The sequence below is a fragment of the Anas acuta genome, chromosome 2 (genome assembly GCF_963932015.1).
Source record: "Anas acuta chromosome 2, bAnaAcu1.1, whole genome shotgun sequence".
Taxonomy (NCBI): domain Eukaryota; kingdom Metazoa; phylum Chordata; class Aves; order Anseriformes; family Anatidae; genus Anas; species Anas acuta.
Genome location: NC_088980.1, coordinates 126,084,414 through 126,109,487, shown reverse-complemented (window position 1 = coordinate 126,109,487; position 25,074 = coordinate 126,084,414). Strand labels below are relative to the sequence as shown.

The 25,074-nt window shown below is 35.2% G+C and overlaps 1 protein-coding gene across 1 annotated transcript in view; it reads right to left on the bottom strand.

Moving 5' to 3' along the window:
* Positions 1 to 17,003: 17,003 nt before the first annotated feature.
* PI15 (peptidase inhibitor 15) overlaps positions 17,004 to 25,074 on the bottom strand; it is a 28,644-nt gene continuing 20,573 nt past the window's right edge. The window contains exon 6 of the mRNA XM_068672122.1: positions 17,004 to 23,050. Coding sequence (XP_068528223.1) covers positions 22,915 to 23,050 — 136 coding nt within the window. The 3' untranslated portion in view covers positions 17,004 to 22,914. The remainder of the gene's footprint in view (positions 23,051 to 25,074) is intronic.

Below are 25,074 nucleotides of genomic sequence, written 5' to 3'. Positions count from 1 at the left end.
GCAGAATTATTTTTATAAAGCAAATCTTAAGTTTTTTTTCTGGTGAAAGAACTTGGGTCATACTTTTTTCTGGTTTAGCAGAGAAAATAACAGAAACACATTCCTTTGAAAGTTTTGAATGATACTTGAGAGGCTCCAGGAATTTCCTAACAATCACATTCATTATCTTATGCAAGAACTTAGTAATATAAATCTTAGATCAAAAGTATTTGACAACCAAGAATAGTCACTATCTGTACCCAAGAGGCAATTAATTGTATTAAATGTTGCTTTTGTATTTATGAAACTATAATAACATGATTATGGCTCTATGACCATGTGGAGGCTGGTGACTAGTGGTGTCCCTCAGGGGTCTGTCTTAGGACTGGTATTGTTTAATATTTTTACCAATGATATAGACAATGAGATTGAGTGCACTCTCAGCAAGCTTGCAGATAACAAGCTGAGTGGTGCAGTTGATACAACAGAAGGAAGAGATACCATCCAAAGGGACCTGGACAAGCTAGAGAAGTGGGCCTACATGAACTTAATGAGGTTCAACAAGTCCAACTGAAAGGTGCTGCACCTGGGCCGGGGCAATCACAGACGTATAGAGACTGGGTGGAGTGCTCATTGAGAGCAGCCCTGCAGACTTGGGGGTTCTGGTGGACAAAAAGCTCAACATGAGCCAGCAATGTGTACTTGCGTCCTGGAACTGCAAATGGCTGGAGCACCTCTCCTATGAAGAAAGGATGAGAGAGCTGGGGATGTTCAGCCTGTAAAAAAGAAGGCTCCGGGGCCATCTCATTGCAGTTTTTCAATACCTAAAGAGGGCTTATAAAAAATACAGAGAACAACTGTTTGCTCATGCAGATAATGATTGGAAAAGGATTTAAAATTGGTTTTAAACTAAAAGAGGGTAGATTTAGATGAGATGTTAGGAGGAAAATCTTCACTCAGAAGGTGGTGAGGCACTGGCACTGTTTACCCAGAGAAGCTGTGGATGCCCCATCCCTGGAGGTGTTCAAGGCAAGGCTGGATGAGGCCCTGGGCAACCTGATTTAGTGGGTGGCAACCCTGCCTATGACAGCTGTTCTATGATTCTATGATTACACAGCTCACCATGAATACCCTTAGAATGAGGTGCAGTTAACTCAACACTGTGGGAGATTTGTTTCCACTGATAGTTTCCTGTCTGTACATGAAGGATAGAGTTCTTTCAGTTGATAGGTGTGTGGATTTCTTGTTGTTGTTGTTGTTAGATTGTTTGTTTGTTTGCTTTGCCTTCAACTAAATGAACAATGTGTTTATGATGTACTTCTGCCAGCTCCAAGGGAATACAACAGCTACGGCTACAGATTGATCTCAAACAGGTGCTAGAGCATAATTAAAAAGACTGTCTTCTATTCAACACTGCAAATGGAGTCACACAGTGGAATTGTTGGGTCAATTCCATCTCTTGACTGCCCTGAGTTCAGTCCAGACTTGTGGTGAGGGGACTTGGCAATTGACAAGGATCTAATGATCTTGGAGACAAGGGGAGGGGCCTGCAAAAAAGGAAATTCTCAATTAACACCTATTTAGCTTTTATAATAATGCTCACACATAATTATACTGTCTGGTGTTAGAGGTATATTTGTCATTAACAACATTATATATATTTATGTATATTTTGGCAAGGTAGACAGAATCCTAGAATTTTTCATAATGACAATGTTGCTCTTGTAAAAATGCTAACTTTACCCTACATTCTTGTGATTGCACTTCATTCCAATATTTTTATACTTTTTTTCTTACAAATAACTCTGTTGGAAACACAAGATTGTTTTGAAACCAACTGTTATTTTCCTTTGAAAATAAACATCTCTTTGCATTTCTCAGTAGGGGACTTGCTTTGGCCTTAATCATGGTTTTCAAGCTATTCCTTCACAGCAGTTCATGTCCAAACTTTCCCTGTGCTTGCAGTTGATCCACAAGAAAAAAAAAAATGGAGCCTCTTAAGAGACTACAAAAAAACATAGATCTTCAGACCACTATTGTAGCCCTGCTATATATGATGAAGCACATTTTCCCTATAAATCTAGGTGTACTTATATGAAGCTACCTCCTAACAGAGCTAAGCAGATCCTTAAGTGCCACTACAATGCTTTTACCATGATTTTCTGCTTCTTGTGAAGGGCCTAATCAAGCCACCCAATTAATAAACAATTATGAGAGCACACCTCAACATTTCTTAATGAATACCTTAGACGTTTTCTGACCTAGTGTTAGCTGCTTCATACTTCTTGGTCACTCCCTCAACAGACTGAAACTAAGTCCATAAATTCCTCTAGGCAGGAAGTTAAAAATGCTGCAGTACCCATTCTCAATATAGATAAGTCATTTTGCACAACTGTAAAATGTCCTCAGCAAGTGTCAGCAGGGGGTTCACTGTCAAAGGACCATAAGTGTTCCTGCAGAAAATCCCAAAATCTGTGAGAAAAGAGAAGAAAAGCAATGTGAAAGTTTCTTCTCATGCTGGCATGTTGGTAGATGCAGTAGTATACACAGCAGGAAATGTTACACTCCCTGTACTTTCTCACTGCTAACCTCATTTTCCTTCCCTGCTGCAGAAGAGAGATGGATCCAAGACTGTGCTCCTTAGATAAGGCCACTTAGAAGGTCTTTAAGAATTCCGTGATTTTCCGTCTTCCATAGCAGATATTCGTTGGCAGTGCTAGCTGACATGGTAACTAGTAAGGTTGTGACTTTAGGATAGACAGAAGAAGCTACAGTTCTCGTATGCTAACAGGTTGTGTCAGTCCTCTCTTCTGAAAAGTAGACATGGATCAACTGAATTATATAGGCAAAAATTATACCATCTATAGCAAGTTACCAACATTGATAAGCTAACAGTTGTTCCTGTCTTCTTTCATCTTAGCAATTCTAGAATTAGAAACTGTAAAGAGACTTTTAAATAAATTTCTCCTCTACTTAAGATTTTGAAAAAGGAAACTTATATGAAAAAAGCAGGGTTATGCATAATTTCAAACAGAATGTTGCAAGTAAAGATTAAAAAAAATATATGGTTTTTAGAATTAAAAAAAAAAAATAATCCCAAGGACTATTATATAATAAAAGAAATTAAACTGGAGAAATGAAATTCTGATATTTTACAACATTTAATGAAATGAAAACTTTTGGAAAAAAAATAAAAAGAAAATATGTTTTTTTTTTTTTTTTTTTTTTTTAATAATTCACTTTGAATCAATCAAAATATTTTGTGTTTTTTCTTTTGTTTTTGTTTTTCTGATTTTGACCACATACATGTATATTATGACATTGTATTTGTATTATAAAATAACATCATAGGAAAACCTTGTGCTTAAATTCCCCAAATTCTTTTATTTTCCAAAAGAAAATAAAATATAGACCAAGATGTTACAAAATAATGTATTTTCAATATCTAATTTTGAAGGCAGATGGTTTGGCACTACCTATTTTGTTGCTGTACCTTATGAACCTTTTATGATCAGTGCATCTTGTCAGAATGATCATCTGGGCTTCCACATATGGCCATCAGGAAAATAAAGCATTAGCAGGAAAGTGCAAACTAGATTCCTAAGACTCCTAGAACAGGCTCTAGAACAGTTTTTTACTGTTCTAGAATATTAATACAATTACTGGGTTTTATTTAGAGAAGAATGACATTCCACTTACAGAATAAATATTAGGTTTTGTACAGTCTGTTTTTTATAGGATTTTGTAATATCTGATTATGGGATGTTAATAAATAATGAGAGGAAAAATAAATTGTTGAAATTTAAAGATTACACAACTAGAATGACTTAATTGGACGAAATGCAATCATTAACACTCCAGGAGCAGCATAAAATGGGCTGCATTGCATAGTCTCAGCACTTTGTGCTGTTAATCCAAAACAAATATTGCATAATTAAAAAGCAATAAAAATCATATAACATACATTTTGTCTAATACAGCTTCTGAAAAGATAATTCTTGCATTGTCTGACTTGCTGTGATGACAGCTGCAGTACTGTATCCCATGGATTTACACATACTTTTCTAAAATACTTTGTTTAAAGGAAGAAGAGTAGGTGGTGAAATTATGTTTGGTTAGTCATGTTGATTTTCATATGATCTTCAAGATATTCTCTTACTAGCACCTCATTAAGTAGACAGAGAACAAGAAGACTTATTATATAGTGAAACCTTAGATCAGACCCTGTAGGGAGGTTTTTTTTCTTCTTCTCATTTTCACCTCATGTGGATATGATATGCTCTCTCTGCTAAAGGTACAGCAGTAAGGCTTCCACTGTTTGACTGAAGTTACTAGCAGTTATGTGTTCTGTCTAGGCCATAGGCAGAACATATAAAGTCAGCACAAATCTTTAAAATTTAAGCCACTTAAAAAAAAAAAAAAAAAAAAAAAAAAAGTCATTTAGAAGAAGCATATATATATATATATAAAAAATGTTATCCTGACCTACACAGACTTTAACCACACTTGTTTCAAATATGCTCATATCCTCTTACCCAATATGATGTCTCTCTCTTTCTTATCCCTTTAGTTCCCCAAAACATTTGAAGTTTGTCTTTGTCTTCACTGACTGAATGCAAACTGCAGTGGTCTATAGAGATCTACTCTTCTGTTTCTAAATAAAACTCCTCTCTACATGAAATACATCATAACACTTTCTATCTGTTTTGACGTAAATGTAGATCATGGAAAGAAGTTTATATCTGACAGACCATGGCTGTAAGTCACTCTAATATCACCAGCAATGTTGTCAGCTTCTTCCCTCTCCTTAAAACAACGTACATGAACACCAGATGGTGAACTTGGAGGATAAGGAATATTTTTCCTTCCCTGAAAATCTTCCTTGGTAGGGTAAACATCTCAAAGCTCAAGTCTGACCCATATTTTGCTTTCCAAAATAAGGATTCATTGATCGAATTAGTGGCTGAGTGAGTAAATTAATTATCCTCTTCAGTCAATCTCCATTAGCAGAAAATTGTTGTAATTCATGTCCAATATTGAACACAATCTGGAACTCATTCTTGTTTGTCATTCTTATAATGGGGTTCTTTGTCCCACAGAGGCCGGTGACAAAGCTACCTCCAGGCTGACTGCCAGCCCTTGAGGCTTGACTGAGATAATGAATATCCACAGCTACCAGAAACTGGAGATGGCTCCAAATGATACATCAGGTCAGTGAGGAGATGAGTAAGCAGAGCAGAAGACAAAATACCTAGATCATTACTTTTTTTTTTCTCTCTTACATGTATGGAAAACAGGAGCCTCTGTGCTGAAAGCCATGGAGCAGAGCTCAGTGGTTGGTTGCCCCCCCCCACTTTTTTTTTTTTTTTTTTTTTAACTTGCTCAGTCAGAAAAGCTAGCATAGAGTAAAAGTGAGAATTGGAAAAGACCCATTAGGTCATTAAACTGTCTCCCTGCCAACTGCCAAGGCAGGATTGGTCTTAACAATATATCACTTCTTTCTGTTGTTCAGTACTGTCTTGCACTTCATGTGGCTGACTTACCTTGTAGCTTCACTGCATTTGGAAAAACTGGTGTGTATTGGAACTACTTCACTGCACTTTTCTTCTGTAAACTTTGCCATCTAAGACCATTTTCTTTTAAAGCAGGGATAAAATAAATCTTCTGTCTCTGACCGGCTATTAGAGGGCTGAATGTTTTTCAAAACAAAAAGTTAAAATAACAGTCCTAATGATAGAGTGATAGAGAATGTAGGAGAAATGTTTTTTTGGTATATAAAGGGTACCGTAGAACTATAAATTATGAGGATTAAAATTTATTTTGCCAAAAAATTGTTTATCCTTGCCAAAAAATGTTTATCCTTGACAGCAGATAATCTAAACTAGAGGTTTATTATAACCGTCACTTCAGTTAAATCTAATGGGCATGTTTCTATCACCTTTATGATTACTCTGCCTTCTACCTTTTATGCATTTCCTCTTTCTCACACTTTCTCTGATTTCTGTCTTCTCTTGACTTCCAGGCTTACTCATCTCCTCACTGACCTGATGTATCATTTGGAGCCATCTCCAGTTTGTTGATCAAGTCTTGCAGTTGCATCCTTGCTTCTTATTCATCCTGCTCTTACTGACTTATCAGCTAGTTTACCTACAAACAATTCCCAAAATGTCAAAATGTACTTTTCATTTCTTCCTCAAGTTCTAATCTCTATATCCAGACAGATTTAAGTCTTTTCTTTGTATTTAATATCACCTTCTGATTTGGAGTGCAGGTAACAGGAAAGAAAAAAAAAAAAAGTAGGATCATACTTTCCACTTGTTAGAATATCTAGAGTTTAGGTGCACAGTTCAAATGTATGCAAACTTTAAACTTTTGAAATATAAGGGGAAGCTACTTGCTGAAAGAAGTAGCATAAGTATTTGTTCAACATCTGGGCCTAAGCATGTGCAGTCTCAGGACCAATTCAATATATGAAAGAGAACCTTCCTTCTAATAACTTAACTGGTTTATCTTCTCAGAACTTGTATGTCTCAAAATATATTTCTATTATGCTGAAAGAACAGGAAACTATTCAGGAAAATGGGGACCTGTAGGCTATTTGGGATAGATTTGTCTATTTAATTTGAGTGGACCTCGTCAATAACGGGACTTGCCAGATGCTAGGATCTGTAATCTCTTTTCTCTTATCCAGGTAAGCTTTTTATATATCTGTATTTAAGCATTTTTTTTCCCTCATGTTTTCTTTATGGATGTGCAGCTTTGCTGCTAATACTGCCATTAAGCTTGACTGTACTCACAGTCAGCTTACCTCCTAATTCAAAGTGAAATGATTGCTACAGAACTGATTTTTAAGTGGGATAAATTTATTATTCTATGGCTATGTCTAGAAGGAAGAGAGAGAGCACATAATAAACAACTGAGTGTGGATCCCAGCTCTTCTAAAACATCTTGGTCTCCCATGGTTCAGTCACAGAGCAACTGTTACTTACTTCACTAAAATTTCCTCAGGGTTTAGACTCTTCCTTTTTGTATCTGTAACTTTCCTCGTTGCTGCCGACTTACAGGTGAATTACAGATATTGTGTAGTTTTAAAATACTTTGATTCTGATTAGTGCTTAATTATGGAAGGCCAGCAGCATTCTTGGTTTTGTTGCTGCGAGTTAATCTGGCAGATTTTTCATCTTCTTCACAATGTCAGTAGGAAAAGCAAAATTGCTGCAGGACTTAGACTTGAATCCTGGTCTTTCCTCTGGGAACATTTTAGATCCTTCTAAGTTAGAGTTTGTATAGAAAAATAAGAGTCAGGTACCAGGAGCAAAAGAGAACTGTGATTTTGCTAGTAGACCATAAGCCATAAGAAGCATAAGCATTCAAGTGTTGCTTTGTGAGGTCCCTATTATACTCAATTCTTAACAATAAAAGTGGGGAGGACAGTCAAGGTGTTAGAGGGATATTGTAGGAAAGCTACATTGTTGTTACACAGTAGAAGCATTGAAGCCTTGTCCTGGATCTTCTCAAATCACATATTTTTTTTTTAATGAAGTTGTGGTCTTCTCCACGTCCACCTTTCTGATAAATTCTCACACCCCCTAGCCACGGTGGTGTAACATGACATTAAAGGGAGAAACCTGTAGGGCTGCTCCCGGGACATGCATTGCTGGGTAGATCCGAACCAGCTCCCACCAGTTGCTGGCAAACTTTGCTGTTTGGGCTAGTGCCAAATCAGATCAATGGAGCTGTAGCTAACTGAAAGATGTTTAATGTAAGAAGTAGGATAGAACAAGAGAGAACACCTATGGTTATTATAATATCTGCACAAACAGGAGAAAGCTTATCTGGCATTATAAACCAAGAAAATATTGGAAAATAATGAGAATTAATCTTTAAACTGAAGGAAAACTGAAAGCATCCTTTTGAAATAGTTGCTTTAATAACAACACTAATAGAGCTTGTGCTTAGATTTTATGACAGCCAGTGTTTTGATTTTTTTTCACTCTAAGCTCTCTTTATGGGCCTCCAGTTGTCTTGGCACCTAGATGCCAAGAGTAGCAGTGGGATGAGCACTGATGATTTCAGTGCACACCTTATGGGTTGGTAAAAAGAGACAGATAAAAACTCACCAGTTATATAAGAATATGCATTCATTTGGCATCATTTACATAAACAGTTTTCAAAACGAAGCCTGCAGAACACTTGCTGCTGGTCCTTGAAGAGTTAGCTCACCACACAGTGCAAATTTCACTGCCTTTCTCCTCTTTTCTAAAAAGATGTCTAAAATTCCTAGTGCTCCTTCTAGGAGATTCTAGGCAAGCAGATTCTATATTCTTACAGGAATGTTATCTGAATACACTGGTTAAACATATTAATACACTGGTTTCTGAACACACTGGTTAAAAATAAAAATTAAAACAATATATATCAGATCTTCCACTGGCATCTTCTGAAAGCTAGCAGCTGTCCCTCTTTAACTATCTGGCAAGCACCTGATGTACAGCAATAAGAAATTATAATACTTCTTTTTTAAAAAACATGACAAGGAGTCAATAAAAAAAACAACTCACAGTAACTCATGATTATTCCAACCTTGGTTTGTGCACAGTCAGCATGCTGAGATATTCTGAGCCAAGAGGATTTTTTCCTTGCTTTTAAATAAAGATTTATTCATAAGAGTAAAGAGGGCAAATTCCCAACATTTCAGCCCTCAGCTGGCTTTTGTCAAGGCTTTCTAATGCACACACATGGTCAGGCTTGGCTAAACCACAGGAGAAAAAAAGTTACAATGTTAATTCTATGGATTGATATATATACTCTTTGTAGTAATGTTAAGATTTGCCAAACTTCTCATGGATGAGGAATGTGAAAGCTTAGGAATATGTGCAGATCTGCATATACTTTTACACGCACAGATAAATAGAGCAGTCTGTGTTTTGCCACCATGACTTTGCCACTGTATTATCTTACTCCACTCTTAATTCCATTAAATTCATCCAGTAACCCTTTCAACTACACGACTGGAGTAAAAGTGTCAAAATCTGGCTTTCAGTGATCCTATGAAAAAGCGAGTTCACTTCCTTCCCTCCCCCACCTTATATGTGGGATAAGACCCATGATTATCTGATGAGGCATTCCTTCATTTTACATTTCAAAACACCCAAGAGAGCATTACTGTTAGTTTAACAAGCATTTGGTTTTATTTCCACTTCTTTCCTGTATGAGTGGATAAGGTAAAAAATACATTTCAGAGCTAGCTTCTGCTTAGCTCTTTTTGGGGCTCACCCAACCTATGTGAGGACATGAAATCTCTCCACTCACATTCTTCTTCAGTGGCTGGTGAGTTCCAGTCTATGTTCCCAGGACAGTTGCATTTACTTTCTATGTTTTAAAAGAAATGCATAATGTTACACATTTTGCTTGCTAAAATCACTGCCTATAGCAGCCACAGACCTGACAGCTGTGGCTGGGATTTGTAACTTTTCTATTTAAACCAAACCACACTAGGAGACTGCTTTTGTTATCCCTTGGTCTTCTCACATGAGTCTGGCATACCTGGCTTTTCATTACTTGCCTATCTAGCCTTTATAAAAGCTTATCTGGCCATGAAAACTATGCTATTTAGAAGTCTATTGAAAGTGTGAGAGAGAAGCTGAATCCTCTCAGGGTGAGGGAGAAATTACCTCTAAGACCCCTTTTGCCCATCAGACTGTTAGAGTTATATAACAAACAGACAGTATGGAAACAAACTAAATATTTATAGAAGCAGCACTAGCTGCCACCATTTTAGCCTTCTTTCTTTTTCCCTGGCAGCAGAAGGAACAAACACCAATAGAAAACTTTTTTTTTTTTTTTTTTTTTTTTTTTTTTCCTGGGAAGAAGGCTCCAGCCCTTCATGCTTGGGATGGCAAAATTCACTTTTGCTTGCACCTCTGAAAAGAGATTAACAGGCTGTGCTCATACACTAGCAGGCATAGTCGGTATGAAGGTAAGATTATTTATCACTTTCCTGGATTAAGGAATTTATATTCTGTCTAGTTATCCCTTCAAAAAATCAAGTGGCATTTGGGGATCTTGCCTTTTTTACCCAGGTGCTCTACCATATGGTGCACGGACTATTATTTTATTTCCTCTCCTATTTTATTTTCCTATTCCTCCTCTTTGTGAAGAGGAATAAAATTTTAATTAACATAATTGTGAGAAATTTTGAAAATACATGGAAATAAGTCTTTGAAATACCACTTAAAACTAATTGAATTCATATTAATTGAAAAAAATACATAATAATAAATTAAAAAAAAGTTACAGTTTTAAGTACCAATATTTTCTAATTTGAAAAGATTCAAAAGAGTGTCTTAACATTGTCAGGCATACCAAGCGATATACCATAAAATAAGTTGAGGTAGAGGAAATATTTTAAAATAATGATAAAAATTAAAATACTTTTGGAGAAAACATGAGGCACAATATATATATATATATATAATAATGAGAATCTAGAATAGAAAATCATTTCTGAAAGCACCAGTCAGAAGAAAAAGGTTTTCTGCATACAAACAAGATTGTTTATCTTTAGAAAATAAAGACCTTTAATGGAGTCAATTTTTACCCCTATCAAATACTTTACTTATTTTGTCCTTTTCAGTTTAAAGACTTTGATGTCTCTGTTTGTTTTGTAAATGCAGTAAAAGTCTTTACATTTAAAGCAAGCTCCAAATTATGATGTCTTCATTGCACAAAAACTTAAATAAGTAGCATGTTATAGAGAAGAACTTTCCAAAGTCTTAAAATTAAATTATTTTAATTATTAAATTTAATTATTTAATTAAATTTAATTAAATTTAATTATTAAATTAATTAAAATTAATTATTTTGCATTTGCTTAGTTTGGTTCAGCTGGCAGTTTGCTCCTTCTGATGTTTGTTCCCCTTTGTATAACTCCCTCTCTCAATAATACTTACTTTTATACGTTTTGGAGAACTAGATAGAGCTTGCAGATATCTTTAAAGGTCCTTTTCTCTTTAGCCGATGTGAAGTAATACTACTTAGAAAGGTCTTGAAAAGCAGAAGTCATAGGTTTAGTGGAGGAGAAATTCCTGCTCCAATGGAATTAACAACTTTCATTGACTTCAAAGGGTTGCTCTTTTACTCCATAGCTGTAGGTGTATATAATGGTATGTGTACACAAATAGCAGTATTTACGGGAAAGAGTTTTCCAGAAAGTACCACTACTTGGGGCTCTATGAAGTTATTATTAATATCCACAGACACTAGGGTACCAACTGAGGTGGAGAGTGGAGGGAGAAAGAAAAGAGAGAAAGAGAGAGAGAAAGAGAGAGAGAGAGAGAGAAAGAAAGGAAGGAAGGAAGGAAGGAAGAAAGAAAGAAAGAAAGGAAGAGAAAGAAAGAAAGAAAGAAAGGAAAAAGAAAGAAAGAAAGAAAGAAAGAAAGAAAGAAAGAAAGAAAGAAAGAAAGAAAGAAAGAAAGAAAGAAAGAAAGAAAGAAAGAAAGAAAGAAAGAAAGAAAGAAAGAAAGAAAGAAAAAGAAAGAAAGAAAAAGAGCCTCTGCAGGTCATCTAGTCCCCTGCTAAAAAAGAAAGAAAATACCTTGTCTGGAGTAATTAAAACCTGGAAAAGAAATAAAAGAGCAAAGGTGAAAATATATCAAAAATATCAAAAAGATTGCAGACTGTAGCTGAAACATTTTTTGACATGGAAAGGCAATGATAAATGGATACAAATAAAAGGAAAGATAGTCAAAAAGTCAAAAAAAATCATTGATTTTTCCTGAAGCATTCCTCATATTATTGCCAGAGAAGCTATGGGTAATAGAAGATAAATAGCTAAAAATCAGGGTAAGCTTATTTCTACAAAAGAATACCTAAATGGATGAGTAAATAATGGAAATGATAGCAACCTTATAACAGAACTTCAATAAAGAACATATGTTTTTGGATTAAAAGTATGTCACTCCATTCATTTTGAGAAAAATGTTCATGCTTTGGAAATAAAAGAAATAAAACAAGTAAGGAATTTGACTCTGTTTTCAATGTGCGAAGGACCTTTGCCTACTGTGCACCATCCAGCCAGGTTGTACCACAGTCTGGGTACCCATTGCAAGTACCTTCACTTTAAGATGAGTTTCCAGAGATAATGGATAGGGTCAAAGTAATGGACAGATATTTCCTACCTATGAATCTTGAGTTGCAGTACAGTTTGAAAGGTACATTCAGACCTTTTTCTAGTGCTTTTTTTATATAACCATCAAGGCTATATTAGTGTGAAGGTTTCAAAATATAACTGTGGAAGCAAGTGAAGCAGATACTAGAGATGTAAATATTGCTGCATCATCATGAGGTCCAGCTGCATTTGTCCTTGTCTAGAAAGGAAATAGAGGTACCCTGAGACTGATGAAGACATCTAATTTTGAGATACTCTTGCATTCATCTCACTGAACTATGCTGTTCCTACATTTTGAAATACAGCTCTGAGTGACTGCAGTGTTGTTAGAAGAATGAATAAAATAGACACACTCAATGGTCATTGTAGAAAAACAATGTGCTTACTTTTGTTTATGGACATACCTAAAATAATCAAACAGATACGTAAAATATATATATATATTATTTTCCACTACCTGCTAGGGGAAAAATCCTTTAGATGGCTAATTCCAAATATTTTTCCATGTCTGATATAACAGCAGGATTCTGGCATTACCCATAGGAAAATAGACCACATGTCTGTGCACATTTAACACACCCTTAGGGAGACATTGTTTTTTGGTGTTGTTGTTTCAGACTTCCATCTCTGTTATGCTTGTACATATGGTGGTGGTTTGCTTTTTTTTTTTTTTTTTTTCCAATTGTAAAATAGAAAATTTTTGTATAAAGCATAATACTTGGAAAGTAGTACACTTTCTATTGGGGAGGAGTGAAGATGTCTAGAAATAGGGGAAGAGCTGCAGGGAACTATAGGAAGAACTATGAAGATGTCTACAACTATGGGAAGAACTGGAGGTTTTGAGAAAGGTAAAAATAAAAAATAACATACAAAAGAGAATATTATCTGGAAAGGTCATCAGGTAGATCCCATTAAATATGAAGAATATATTAACATATCTGATCCCTAAAACAAGGAAAAGATCCAAAGACTCTTTGAAGAATAATGCAGAAAAAAAATGGTGCCAAACTTAAATCTAACCAAAAGCAGAAAGCCAAGGATTCTACAGTGCCTGAAAAGCCACAAAGATATTAAGAGCATATAGTAGAAAAAATGGTATTTAAAAAACATAAATACATTTAGTCTCCTACATGGATATTAACACGCCACTCTCTGCGCTGTTCTACATGATAGTAAAATGATATTGTAAAACATGTAGATTCATCTACCTTGGCTTCTAATAATGGTGAAATTCTATATGCTCATTCAGTTACAGGGGAGACTCTGGATGTGATCTAGGTGCAATAAGCTCCTGTCACTATGCGAGGTCTGTGTTGGTTGAAACTACCATTTCTCACTGTTGCCAATATCTACAGAAAACAGGCTGCAGCTACAGATGTATGTACTGCAAATTGAGCAAGAACTCAAGAGTTTGGGGCTTACAGACATACTTTCAAGCTTTTTTGACAAAAATACAGTGGAGCAAGTCCAGTGCTAGATTTTACAGACCAAATCGAATAAACCTGTCTTGCCTCAGATGAAAAGAGAATTCAAAGTGATGGAGTTAGAGCTCGAGAAGAAATCCCACAGAAAGTAAAAAATGCTATAAGCACTGCCAAGTTGAGGAAATATATTCTCAATTCCTATTACCCATTATGGATAACTCTTCATTTTATTTTCCATTACCTATTTTCATGAGGTTGCTATAAAGGCCTGTTATAATGTATATGTAAGGAATGCAACTATTATTATATTCCCCTTGTTCAACAAAAGGATCAAATAGGACAAAACTGCCTGTTTGTCCCTCTAATTTTTAGTTTATTGTGTTACTAACATGAAAGAAAACACACAGAACCTACAAACACACACACACACACACACAAATACTAATGTCAAAGAATATGACTGGGCCTCCAAGCACTGTGTGATTTCATGAAGAAGCTGTCTCCCTCTCTCCTAGTCTGTAAATGGCTGGGATGCCACATTGACTACCTATCGTATCACTTTGTTACTCTGGGGACACATACTGTCTTGCAATAGAAGACACTTTCTCCAGAATAAAATTATAATAAATAAAATAAAATAAAATAAAATAAAATAACATAACATAAAATAAAATAAAATAAAATAAAATAAAATAAAATAAAATAAAATAAAATAAAATAAAATAAAATAAAATAAAATAAAATAAAATAAATAACATAAAATAAAATAATCCAGTAGTACATGAGTTTACAATGACCACTACACAATAACACAGAAGCACTCCAAGCCATAGTGCAACTACATGTGGACTGTCTGCCTGTCCTGTATCTGAAGTATGGGCTATGCAACTGATTTCAAGTTCCCACACTTGAGAAAACACTCCCCACCTGCAACCAGCCTCCATATCAGGTGAGAGTTACATACACATCAGCTTCTCCTGGTTTCTGTAGACAGAAAATCAGGGTGTGAAAATGATGAAAATTATGATTAACTGATGGAAATTATGGGAGACCCACACTGGGGACCATCTGTTAGTTCTGTTTCAGCATCAGATGCAAAGAAAGGGGCAACAGAGGGAAAAGAAAAAGAATATAGTGGATTGATTTGACTTAACATTGTCTTTCCAAACACTGCAGACTAATTCATAGTTCAAGAGAAAGATGGTGGAGAAACAAGAGAGGAGGAGAGAACAGGAAATCAAATCAAGTCTATCCAAAAGTAAGCAATTAGGCAAAACCAAATTATTTTTGTTACAGTTCAAATAGTACTGTGCTCATGTTAGGAAGAGATGAGCAACAACACTGAATATTGTTGGCTATCTACTTATATTTGATGTAATGCTATTACAATCATTTCCAGAGAGTGCCAACATTTGGGCTGTATTTATTCATCCCAAATTTCAGCGAATGTCTACATCATAAACAGGTATAATGAAAAGTACACAATATCATTAAAAAGAAAAGAGCGTATTAGAGAAATTCATTGTGGTATTCTGAAAGAATCTGTTCTTCCTTCTATTCTTTCCCATCATATCTTCCCAACTGAATCTCTAAATTTTTTTTTCAGATCTTTCTTGTATCCAGGGGGGAAATTTTCAGAAAGTTTCTCCTGCACTTGGACTAGCACATCTCTGGACATCAACCCTTAACAATTTGTAAAATAACTTTATGTCATGTTGAATTATAAGAAAAATGAATTTTGTTGTGTTCAAATTTTCCTGCATGTGAAGAATGAACCAAAGAAAACCAAGCATTTTCACAATGAGTTTGAATAGCCTTTGTGATGACAACTCTTAATATTTTTAAATTGCCTTATGTCCCTCCTTTTTTTCTCCTTTGTTCTCATGACATAGCTTGCTTCTTTCTTTTAAATATATATTTCTGGCTTTTAGTTTTCAAATGTAGTTCTTACAGCTTTGGTACCATCCCAGGAGGAAGAAATGCTCAGGTACTGAAGAATTTCTTTTTCTGTCTGCAGTTCTTTCCATGGAAGAGAACTTGGCCAAGTCAATTATAGTGCCTCAGTGGATATCCTCTGTTATGGATTGATCCCAGAAGTCAGCTCGGCCCCACACAGCCTCTCACACACTACCCGCCCAGGTGTAATGGCAGAGAATCTGAAGTATAAAAGTGAGAAAATTTGTGTGTTGTGATACAAACCATTTGCTAAGTAAAGCAAAATCTGTTTGTGCAAGTAAAGCAAAATCAGAATTTCATTTGCTACTTTCCATTGGCAGGCAGGTGTTCAGCCACTTGCAGGAAAGCAGGGTTCATTAGGGATAATAGTTTATTGGGAAGACAAGTGCCATCATTCTGAACATTCTCCTACACCTTCCTTCCCCCAGATTTTACTGCTGAGTATGCCATCATATGGTGTGGTATGCCACAGTCAGTATATGTCAAATGTCCTGGTTCTGTATCCTCCCAGCTCCTTGTGCACCCCCAGTCTCCTCGCTGCCAGAGCATCATGAGAAGCAGAAAAGTCTTTGAGTCTGTGTAAGCACTATTCTGCAACAACTAAAGCATTAGTGTGTTATAAAGCATTATTTTCAACATTATTATTAGCACCGTACCAGTGACTAGGTAGAAAATTAACCCTATCTCAGCCAAAACCTGGACATTGTACAGGTTAGAATGAGTCCAGAGGAGGGCCACAAATATGATCAAGGGACTGAAGAACAAGTTCTATAAAGGCAGGTTGAGGGATTTGGGGTTGTTTAGCTCAGTGGAGAAGGCTCCACTGAGACCTTATAGCCTTCCAATACCTAAAGGGGGCCTATAGGAAAGCTAGGGAGTGACTCTTTGTCAGGGAGTGTAGTCATAGGACAAGGAGTAATGGCTTTAAACTAAAAGAAGGGAGATTTAGATTAGATGTTAGAAAGAAATTATTTACTATGAGGGTGATGAGGCACTGGCACAGGTTGCCCAGAGAAGCTGTGGATGCCCCATCCCTAGAAGTGTTCAAGGCCAGTCTCGATGGGACTTTGAGCAAACTGGTCTAGTGGGAGGTATCCCTGCCAAGGGCAGAGGGGGGTGGAATTAGATGATCTTTAAGGTCGCTTCCAATCCAAGCCATTCTGTGATTCAAACATTCTATGATTGTCTTTGGACTGAGTTCCAGTTTGTCAGCTTACCCAGAGGCACAGAAGAAAACATCCCCTGACCACTAACTCTACTGAAGAGTTCAGGTTCTCAGTACTGTTATATGTCACAATTCTGGTGACTTCCAAGTATTTAATGAAGCTCACATATAAAGCATACACCTTTATATAAACATATTCAAACTGAATTCAGTTAGATATGTCTTCTACTAGCTCTCTGAAAACTTGTCTTCTCCACAGAGCAAATGAATAAAAGAAACAACAAAAGATGCCTCAAAAGAACATCAAGTGTAAGTATTGATCATTTCACTTATTTATTTAACTGCATAGATGTTACAAAATAGATCAAAATGACGTACATTTCTTTATAGTTTCAAAGTAGTAAAGGCTGAAACAGGGATACAAATTTATATCTCATGTATAGCATGTATATAGTACCAAACGACAATATGAAAAAAACAGTATATTGTTCACTGTATGTGTTACACAAGCTTTCTTCTCAAAAAAAAAAAAAAAAAAAAAAAAAAAAAAGATAAAATGTCACATACACAATTATTGGAAAAAAATAACGTCTAAACCAGAAATGTTGAAGATACATGAGAGGGGTAGAAAGGACATTTCACTGTATAAATACTTTTTTTTTTTTTTTTGGGGGGGGGGGATGGGGGAGCTTGGGTTCACATAGAAAGATTAAAAATGTAATTATTTTCCAATCCCCAGCACATTCAGTTCTCAGAAAAATCTTCCTTCCTTACTGTAAAGCATATAGAAGTAGAAAAGCAACTGTAAATGGTTTGCTTTTTAAATGAACCCTGCTTTTAAGCACCATTTATTACTTAGGAGCACCCTACATGAAACAAGATGTTTAACTCCTCAGAGCTACTACCTTCCAAAATTACCACTCACTCTTGAAGAACAGGTTTTTTTACCTTAAATAACATATCTAAGATGATTTCTCACTTATGATGTACTGAAGCTCTAATGAGTTTGTAATATGATAAACAGCTGAGTGATTTGAAAAAGAATTGCTGTAGTGAGTTAAACATATAAGCTGAGGGACAGCCCTTCTATTCTCCTGCCGTCCAAAACAACCTAAGCATAATTTATAGGGATTGTCAGTATGAGGGGTATTAAAAGAATTTACAATCTGATTGCCAAATGATAAGATGCCAAAAGCTGCAGGAATAATAAATTCTTTTTCACTCTTAATTTTCTCTTTGGCAGAAGACAAGAAAATGATACTGAATTGAAACCATTTCAGTCTGGTTTTCTCACACTTCACACCTGGAGGAGCTCAGCAGAGTGGGGCAACTACCTAAAGTTTATGCCTGCTCCATTAACTTACATAAATTTTAGAATGCATTCCCTTATAATACGAGCAAAAGATTCTTCTCTAACAGAAAATAAATATATCCTGAGACAAACTCAGCAACTGAAGGTCAGCAAGAAAATCTTGAAGCCATCATTAGTAATTATATTTTTTTCTATGTTGAATCAATCAGATATGTTATTCTTTTTATTGCTTTTTTCAATTTATTTTCTATTGAAATAAAGCAGTTTGAGAAGGTTATTGTTATTTCAGTTTTCTATTGACAGTAATTTCATGCTCTTCTTAGAGCCTAAGAATTCTCTATTTTAAAAAGCACCATAAATATGCTGTGTGCTCAAATTCTGTGATATCATTTTATTCCAGAAGAAAAAAAAAAAAAAAAAAATCTTGAAAACAAAAAAATCTTGAAAACAAAAAAATCTTGAAATCTTTGCCCAATAATGGGCAAATTGCAAGTGTAATTTGGACCTTTAAAATCCACATTTTATTAGGCATCAGTAGAATGTATTATCTAAGTAAGGAGACTTCCACCCCCTACTTTTTGAGAACTGCTGAATCTGAAGTAATGTAATCAAAAATTCATCTGACATCTGAATAGCTGCCTTACCTCTTACTTTTAGAACTTTGTATGGTAGATAAGCAACAGCCAATATAATTTTGATTTAGTTCTGTATTTACAAATGACAAAAAATTAAGAAATAGAAGATTTTTGTGATGGACCACTTTTCTCAAAGATAATGGATAGACTAAGTCACATATCTTTAAAATCAAGGCCATAAACTTTAAAGAAAATTAACAAAATGTATATCTATTTCTTTAAAAAAAAAAAAAAAACAAAAAAAAAACTTTTGGAAGTCAAATCTAATCTAAATATGTATTAGCATTCTTAACCACAAGAGGGCATCCATGCTTGCAACCAGATCCTCACAGGCAATCTATAAATACATATACCTATCTACCTATCTATCCATTTATCTATAAGGTATGGATATGGATATATTTCTTTCTATTAGATCCTGGCTATGTTATAGAGCACCTTTGCTCTGGAAGGTCTCCTCGTTCAGATTACTGTGGTATTTCCCCGTGTTGGTAGGGAACTTCAAGTCTCATTTTGCTGTCTCCAAATCTCTAGTGGAATTCAACTTTCTCAGCCCTATAAAGGTTATATCAACTCTCCTGTGGTCTTCACTGAGGCCTGGTCCAGCTCATCTCAAATTCAGAGTGGAACAAACTGATCTCAGAGAAGAGGAACACACAGCTTCTCAAGACTAAGTGTGCAAGGTCAAGCTTGGATTTTCTGAAGTCATTTATTACTCCAGAGAGAGGATTTGGGATCACTCAGATCTGCTCAGCATCAGTTTGAGATCATAGCTCTCAGAGGTCTTACTCTCCACATATTTTTTTCCACAGGCACCTCGCTGTTGTGATGATGTTTGTTTTGGTTTTGAACAGGAATACATTTTCTTCTCTGCTGCAAATAAAACTCTCATTAGAGCCTGAATAAACCATAAAAATGTACTTTGAAAGCATTATATGCTTAGCTGGAAAAGATCTCAAAAACCCTGGAGTGTATACAGTAATATTGGAAGTAAAACTCCTCTTCCACAAACATAGTGTATAACTTCAGCACCAGAACAAATAGGTTAGCACCAAAATGTATCAATTGCTACCCATCATCTGAAATGTTTAAATGAAGCAAAAAAAGAGAAAAAAATCACAAGCAGATATTATCGTATAAACAGTTGCACTCAATAGTTCATGACAACTACTTCATTATTACTCTTATACCTCTCACAGTATTTTGAACATGAATATTTTTAGCTTTATTCTAGTCTGTGTATACTTTCATAATTTTATATTTAGAATGGAACAAAAGTCTGAGCTAATTTCTTTGACAGCCAGGATTTCTTTAAAGGCACACTACTGTCCTCAGAAAGAATTACTACAAATATTTAAGGCTATGAGAATAGCAACCAGGGGTAGTTTGCTTCAGCATAACCTTGAACTCATCAAGAACTTTCATCAACATGTATCAGAGAACTGCTGAAAACATCTGAAATTTTCAGCGTATTTCAGTACTTCTGTTCCAGCAGCACTTTGCATCAGGCAAACAATCAGGCAGCCCTGACACTGGCAAGCAAAGTAGTTATTTGCTGTTGTTGTCATTATCCAACCCAAAAGAAAAATAAGATCAAAAGTGGGGAGATTCAGATAGTAAACTAATAATTAAATACAGTGGAAATAAACATCTTGTGTGTTAATCAAATTTCTGATTTGCTGTAATTGTCTCCATTCAATTAAAAATATTCATCTAATGCTTGAGTGCTAGTGGCTGGTTTTATCAGGAGCTGCTCATAAGAAATAGCTTATACCCAGATAATTTTTTGCTGTTGTTAGTTACAGTGTGATTACAATAGTTAATGCCTAGCACCATTACAGGATGTTGTGAAAAACCTGTGAACCTATTTGTTAAAAGTGAAGTTTTCTATATCCACAGAAAACAAAATATTCCACAAACTCAAGGTATTTGTAGCAAGTTAAAAAATAACAGATACAATAACATATATACCCGTTATAATAATTTCAGTTGAATTACAGAATTATAAATTAATTTACAACGTCTAGTCCTGTTTGGAAAGTGTACCGTACAACATATAAGTTGTAAGTTCCAAAGTGCATAGTCATTTCTTAATAGACCTACTGCTGTAGGCTCCATGGCTTAACCTGAACTTTTGCTTATGCTCTGCTTCCTATCTTGTATATATGTTTAATAAATATAAGAAAATTTCAAGGTGCACTGTTCTAACTGTACTGTCTTTACCTATGGGGAAGAATTCTTATGTGGAATAAAAATGTATCTGTTCCATGCATCTTTGTCAAAAGCTGTGCTAGCTGAGGACTAGTTACACATATAGTAGTTTTGTCTCACTGACTTCTTTCAATGTGTATGTAAATGACACAAAGAGATTGTGTTTCACTCTCAAAACAGTACTGGATTTTACTCAGCCAAAGCGTTTCACTGAGCATTGGCTAAGTCCAGGTCCATTTGAAACCACAAAGAAAATGATACATATTATAATTTTTAGGATAAAAGTAGAATATTACAAGTGTTGTCCCTTTAAAACATGGACACATATTAAGACAATATAATTCTCTGTTTATGGTCCTGTCAAATACAGGAGTGTCATTAATCAGAAGTCTGAAGAGCCACAGATCAGTTGCTGGCATTCTCTGAGGGATCATATTATGGACAGATGGAGAGGGTCTGGCATCTTTGTGTTTGTTTTTCTGTTTGTTTGTTTGTTTTAGCACCAATATGATATTTCATATTCTGGTAAAAGACTGTCTCAAACACCTTCAAAAGGTCTTAATTAGTGACTTAAAGACACATAGCACCAGTGGAATTATCCTCTGTTGTTCTGCTTGCTCTCCTCAATATTACTTTTCAAAGTTTGTAAACTTCAGAGGTCTAAATGTAGCAGTGCAAGCACAGTAAACATATATACTTAAAGTGGAGTACATTCCACCATGTAATATAAAGCCAAGACTCGGCTATTTCAATGGCATACTAGTTGTGGTAGACATTGGATTTCCTCCTTTTTACAATCTCTTTTTCAAGAGAACTACCTGTATAGTAGTCTAGCTTGAAATGTATGCCCTCTTTATGGGTGTATGCTATAGATTATAGTAAGCACACATAAGACGTTCAGTTTTTTATAGAAAGGGTGTGAATAATTTGTTTTGTAATAATTCATACAGATATTTTCAGGAAATAGCAAAACATATTTTAAAGGGCACTGCCAATTGCTTTAGAAATTTGAAATATTTATCACAAATCTGTATGAAATTTTAAGGTCACTTAATTAATTTTTAATATTTTATTTGGAAATCCTATTGTCTACATTTAGGTTCATCTTAAAGTTTTACCCGGATGAGTTTCAGTCAGGGGATTAGCATATATACTGGTGAGATAATAGTGTAAAAGGCTTAGTTTGGATGTCATGTATTGATATAGACTGCTTTGTAGAAATATATTTATTTTCCTTCCTGTACAGGAAAAACTGCAGCAAAGCACATTTATACCATCGTGAATGTAATGTTCAAAAACACGGGAATATAAAGTTTGGCTGTACTGATTATACCAGTATATATATAGTGATGTAGCTTTCTACCTAGATAAGATTATGCATGTGAGTTAACAGCTACTGCCTCTTGGCCGGTGTGGTTTCTTATTCTACTTTTCCTGTCCACACACAGGCATCATTGATGATAGCAGCAGCCATGTGCTGAACTCTTGAAACACTATAAATGAATTAATGTTGTGCATGAGGTAGGTAATATCCTGCAGTTTCTCTTGCACATATGTTTTCCTCTGCTCAGAGTCCCATTGACACTGCAGATGAAAGCACAGGTGTAAATAGGAAGAAACATTGGTAATGTGAGGACAAATTGTTTCTTTGCATGTCACACTCCATTTTTAAAGCACAGTATTAAACAATGACCCTTCTCTTTCTAGACCTATTATTTTTAAAAGGAGATTATATTTTAAGTATAAGTTGACAGTACCTTTCCATGTGCTTTTAACGGAACCTATCTTCAGGAAGCTACACTTGCTAAGGTGAAAATTAGTTTGTTCACCTTTACAAAATGTTCATCTAAACAGGTTAACGTGAGTCATAAATCCCAAAGGGTTTAAAACAAATTATACTATACTTTGAAAGCTAATTATACAAAAGAATACAAAAAGAAAACATCAGAGTATTATTACAGGATCTCTCTATATATAACATGTGCAAAATTCAATATACAAGCTTCTTGTTACTCATCCATTTTTTTTTGTTTGTTTTGTTTTTAAATAATGTAAACATTAACTTATTTAAACCAATATAAGTAATTTGATGTTACTCCTGGGAAACAAAGGTTGTTGGTACAAGAGCCTCCATAGCTTGGAGGGCAAGCAGAACACGGCACTCCTACTTTATATGGTGCTTCTCCAATCCAATTCCCCCTGAAAATAAGAAAGGAAACAAAATACTTAGCAATTTGAGAGAGGAAGAACAAATATTCATTAACAGCACATGTTTTGAGTGATTAAAGTGAATGTTTTGCATGATATGCTCCAAATGCTCCATTACTGAAAACATACATGAATATATTTCTGTAGGTTACTGATGGAAAAATAATATACTGATCCCCCCCAAAAAAGCAGTAGAAGAATGACCATGTCATCCCAGGACAGTGGTTCATTCCATATCCTTTATATGTCTTCAGTGAGTATCAGGTTTCATTGCCTTGGGTCCACATTGTGAAGCTCTGAGGCTGAATTCACAGTTCAAAAAAAAAAAATTAAAAAAAAAAAGGAAGATGACAAGTATTAATACAGTAATAATAATACTATATTAAAAAGAACTATATTGGGGCACTTGTAACTTGTAGGGGCCTCAGGTATTACTGGGAGGTGGAGGGCTCCCACTTGGTGAATAGATCTCTAGAGTTTGTGACAGAGCCCTGGGGAAAAAGAATAGAAGTCTGGAGAGTGGTCCAGACTTAGAGGTAACTGGAAGATCTAGAAATGCCTGAAAAACATTTTCAGACTTTTAGGTGCTTATATAAATTCCCAGGCTTTTAAAGTGAGGTAGGCAAAAAGTTAAAATTAGATTTCCATTTAAACATTACGTCTCACTCATGAGAGATCTTTCCTCTAGTTTGCATGGGACGTGATATACCAGTGTGTAACAAAATTATTTATGCAACATTTTCTCATCCCCCCACCTCCCAGACAATAACACTGGATCAAAGGCCCTGGTTTGGATTGTGCCTTGGAAGAAAGCAGGAATCTCTCAAATAATTTGCTCGTTTCTACTTCTCTTCCAAATGGGTACAGCAGACTGAGTGCTCAGGAAATATATTTAGTTTGATAACAGATACGGAAATCCAGGAAGAGTTTGCTGAAAGCTGATTTCTGCTTCACTTTCAATGCAACACATGGCTGACTTCTGTGAGTCCATTCTAGTTAACCAGGTGCAGGATCTTTGTAAATTTTATAATTATCCTCCTTAACCTTTCTTTTTTTTCTCCTGATTTCTGAAGCATATGTATTTTTTCAGCATTACAACATGGTATTAGTGAAAGTTATTGGAGTTTTAAACCCCAAATCTTTACCAAATTCCAATCTTAATAACTCAAGTAGGTAATAATAACATCTCCTTCTCCTTTAGAGAAGCTTCTGATGTTCTGTGTTACTCAGACAGATGCAGCCTTTATTGACTGAGAAAGAGACTTCAGAATGTATGCTCCAGGTCTCTAAACTCAGTGTCCTTAACTGAATTTTAATTAACTCTTAGGAATATAACCTTAAACCAGGGAAGTCCACTTAGTACTCTTTCTTGAAACTGTGCAAGAAGTAGATGTCAAAACCCTGATTCTACAACCTAAGAAACAAATAAATACTGAAAAATCTCCTCCAGAGAAGAAGATTGTAACTCCAGGTTTTGGTTTGCCTTTTGAGAAACATGGATTTTTAGGCTGCAAAAATATAAAATGTCTTTAATTGCTACCTGATAGATAAACAGTGTGCCAATTTTCAGTAATGCCTAATGCTTGAAACCATTCTTTTGCTGTTTCTTAACACAATGAGAGATTTATCCTAGGAAGATTTTATTTTTGTTTTTCCAAATTGAGTGATACAAAAAATAGTATCTGTGTTTCTCTTATAAACTTTGATTTCAGTTCAGTTTTTGTTGCCTGATAACCCTCATCTTCATTTCTTAACATCCTTTTATAGTATATATTAAAGAGAAAAGAAAAAAGAGATACTTATTTCCAAAGGAAAAGGGCCATTTTTTCAAGCCAGTTTTCTTAGTAAATCCTATCTTCTTTTAATTTGCAAAATCTTTAAAACTTCTTTTACTCATGTATCAGCTAGAATAATGACATATTCATGCATATTCTTTACCACAAATGGACCTGTGCCTGGACCAAAATTTTATGGAAAACATGCTCAGTTAATTATACTTAGCCTTCTATACAGAA